This window comes from Pinus tabuliformis, chromosome 2_2, assembly GCF_031772625.1.
Source record: "Pinus tabuliformis cultivar Carrire ecotype Pingquan chromosome 2_2, CPIR1, whole genome shotgun sequence".
Taxonomy (NCBI): Eukaryota; Viridiplantae; Streptophyta; class Pinopsida; order Pinales; family Pinaceae; genus Pinus; species Pinus tabuliformis.
In genome coordinates this window covers 219,092,898-219,096,590 of record NC_142300.1, presented here as the reverse complement: position 1 = coordinate 219,096,590, position 3,693 = coordinate 219,092,898, and the positions used below count along the sequence as shown (strand labels likewise).

The following is a 3,693-nucleotide window of genomic DNA, read 5'->3' as shown; positions in this document are numbered from 1 at the left end:
ACATAGCTATTAAGGATATTGATGTCTATGTCGTGGACAATTTAAAAGATGTATTATGTGTAAATCTTCTACACAATGTTAAACTATCATGTCAAAACTTGTGTACAAAATAGTTGAACTTGTTGCAATGCCTCCTCTCACTTGATGGGAATGCCTATCTAATATTTCTTCAACTATAAAAGACGATTTTACTTCGCTATTCTTTTAGCATTTAGTCATTGCTTTCATTCAGGCCGATTTTACTTCGCTAATCTTTTAGCATTTAGTCAATGCTTTCATTCAAGCTGCCCTGTTTTCAATGAAACAATATTTCTACCGGATTACTGACTTTGATTCTAAATATTGTAGAATCAGGACGACTAGAAAATAAATTGTATTCATGCATCAAACTTCTTCAATATTCATATTTTTTTAGTTTGGAATGTTTATTGTGGAATCAAGACAACTAAATAATACATTGTATTGATGCATCAAACTTCTGCATATTTTTTAAGTTTAAGTAATTTGATATACATATACAACAAAATTGTTGAGAATACATAGCTTTTCCTTATGCATTATTGCCTCCATTATAAATATGAAAAGCTATATTCCCTCAATTTCTTTCTGAAAAATAATAATCCTAAATTTAATTCATTACTAATTTCCACATTCCCTCCACTCCTATCGGGTTCTTTTGCACCTAGGTACCATTACTAATTTATTTATTTAAAAAATAATTCACACTGAAAGAAAAATCCCCACGGGACCAAAAGAGACGCCCTACAAGCTACCTGGCCAGGTTGTCATCACCATAGTCATCACCATTTATTTAAAAAATAAATCCCAATTCAATAAATATGTAATAAAAATCCCCACGGGACCAAAAGAGACGCCCCACAAGCTACCTGGCCAGGTTGTCATCACCATAGTCATCACAATACACGCTTGTGATTATGGTGGGTCTTGTAATTCTCTAAATATGTATGCATTGTTGCACAGTTAAACACTGGACCCCTCTTGGTATTGCAGGAAGCCAGTGATATATTCCCAATTATATTTTTCCATTTCAGTGACAAAACCCCTGTCCAAACTAAGCACTGTCCTCGTAGGAAACGGATACCGTTAGCAGTTGTTGGATTGCAGGGTGCAGCGGGTTGCATTAAGCATGTTGAACAGGTTGATGTTGGGGCTGAGAGTGGAGGTGCGGAGTAATGAGTATAGGTATCGCAGTGCTTGGCTGGAAGGAGTCATCATGGCTGTATATGTGCCACCTGGGCGAGGGCGTCGTTACAAGATACGCTACGACCCCTACAATTTTGAACTCCTCACTGACAACGGACAACCGTTGACAGAAGAAGATGTGTCAGCCACCCAAGTGAGGCCCATTCCTCCCTCTTTCTCAGAGAAAGATTCTTACTCTGTTGGGGATGTAGTTGAATTTTATGACAAAGGTTGCTGGTGGCTGGGCACTGTCATCCAAGTCTTGCACGCCGCGAAGTATTTCTTAATCCATAATCCTCACATTGGCCTCTGTAACGAATTTGATCTCTCCCAACTACGCGATGCTAAACTATGGTCCAAAGAAAGATGGTCTCTGTTATACTCACAGGTAACACTTTTTAATTTTTTCCTTCTTTTCTAGCTTCAATTTCAATTTTCTTTATTTTCTAGCATCAATTTCACTTCCAGTTAATTTCAATTTACTTTCCTTTCTAGTATCAATTTTAATTCCAGTTAGAGTTATCAGATTGGTCGTAGCCAAATCCATGGAAAAAGAGGTTGTTTTTCCTGATGTGAATTAATGGCCTTTTTATATTCATACTCTCTTTGTTTTGGAAAAGTTATTTTAAAAGAGAACGATTAAAATAGTTTGTGTATCGAAAGTCATTCGGATTCGTTGTTTATAAGTAATTTTGTAACCTAGGGTTCAGATTCTTTGTTTATAAGTAATTTGGTAAACCTAGTCCATTACATCATCTATTGCGTGAATGTAAACTTCTTCCCTGCTTAATGATCATGAAGTCTAAAGTTACGTTTGAACGTTAAGTTTCAGCAAGTCAAAATGAAAATCAATGCCCATTTACTTTTACAGCTCAAATTTCAAGCTTTTCAGAAAACTTCGGAATCTGTAATGTCTTTTTGTTTAGAGTTAAATTAGGGTTCCAAAAGATGATAGTGACGCAGATCTGAAACTTCATTATATTTATCTGCATGACGGGCATTCACTGTACAAGTAGGTTTGGTTAGACTTACTGCCTTGTAGGCGGGTTTATCTTTTCACATTCCTGCCTATGTGAAAACATTAATCCTTGCCTTGTAAGATTAACGTAATTCACTTTAATAACTTGTATATTTTGGACAATGTCTAGGAGAGATGGATGGATCAGATACAGAATTTTAACCTACTAAAATATTTTTCCTGGGTTTAGGAGTTGTCTCAAAACTTTATATTATGAAATTGGGGGACCTTGAGTCCTTCCATGATAGAATGGCTAATGTATTCCCTTTCCTTTCTTGTAGCAATCAGGTGATGCCATCTATGATGGAAATTGTGCCGTGGCTGAAAACAGTGAGCAAACTTCTGTAGCATCATCTCCTGGAGATATGCAAGCTGACGTGCAATCCCAACAGCAGCCTGAACACGAAGTTGACAAGCAGAGAAGACAATGTGGCTTGATAGGAATGAGGGTAACACTGAAATCTCAAGAATGCTCAAATTTTCTCAATGCTAAGGAAGTTATCAGAGATTCAAGAACGTCCAAGTTTTCTAATCATGAAAATGGATTAAATAATGATGAAGCCGTGTCTGGGAGAAGTAATTTACATGTCCCTCATTTGAAAGGAGTCAAAAGACCTTATGTCCATGATGAGAAAAGAGATGGAACATTCAGTGGCATTCAAAATGGAAAATGCAACAAAGTCAAACGGTTTAAGCATAGTGATACAACAGAAGTCATTGAGCAAAGAATAAAAACACATGAGAGGGAGTTACAGGCATATCGTAATGTGTTAAAGGCCATTTATGCTCAGAATCCAAGCTTCTTAAGCTCGGAAAATCATCGTTTGTTGACCAACCTCCGTATTGAATTGCGTATTACGAGCGAAGAAAATACAAGAGAGTTGAAAAAAGTCGGTTCTCGGTCCTAACGTCTGATGTTCGCTTCTTGTAAAAATGTATTTTATGAATAGGTCAACCACAGGGAGCCAAAACATTTATAGGGCTCCAGTCAAAGCAGTTGACCTTTTGAACAATTGGTTAATAATAAAACTGAGTACTTCTCAGAATTGGACTTTGAATCTGAAGATTTTGTTTAGCTCTTTATTTTAACATTGTGGTGACAATACTTGAGTATGCCAATAAACTTAATTTGGAAGTCAAATCTAAATAAGAGGTCAAAGTATGGGCAATATTTATGACCTTAATTAGGCTGTTGATTGAATTGGATAGAATCAAGGACGCTAACTCGCTCAAGAATCTATGAACATTGAAAAGTTGATTGGATTGCTTCATGTGACTTCATTTGCAGTGAGACAGAACCCTATCAAACAAAAGTCGGGTTGCTTAAGTGCACATTACTAATTACCTTTAAGTTTATTTTCCTTCCATAGGTATTCTCATTGATAACAAAATGGAAATTTAGAATGAAGTCCCGCGTTCACTTATTGATACCTGATTTGCTTCTTTTGACGGGCTTCTTTCATGACTCTGTA

At 36.4% G+C, this 3,693-nt stretch overlaps 1 protein-coding gene across 1 annotated transcript; it reads left to right on the top strand.

Moving 5' to 3' along the window:
- Nucleotides 1-869: 869 nt before the first annotated feature.
- LOC149192099 (uncharacterized) lies at nt 870-3,285 on the top strand. The gene is made up of 2 exons (XM_089404476.1): nt 870-1,591; nt 2,503-3,285. Exons 1-2 carry the CDS (start codon nt 1,148-1,150, stop codon nt 3,127-3,129), a joined length of 1,071 nt encoding a protein of 356 aa, XP_089260602.1. The 5' UTR covers nt 870-1,147; the 3' UTR covers nt 3,130-3,285.
- The last annotated feature ends 408 nt before the right edge of the window (nt 3,286-3,693 follow it).

What these genes read in the sequence shown, in the direction of transcription:
- LOC149192099 (XM_089404476.1), top strand. Translation starts at nt 1,148, where the DNA reads ATGTTGAACAGGTTGATGTTGGGGCTGAGAGTGGAGGTGCGGAGTAAT. An exon ending in GGTCTCTGTTATACTCACAG is followed by an intron (nt 1,592 to 2,502) that starts GTAACACTTTTT and finishes CCTTTCTTGTAG; the next exon opens with CAATCAGGTGATGCCATCTA.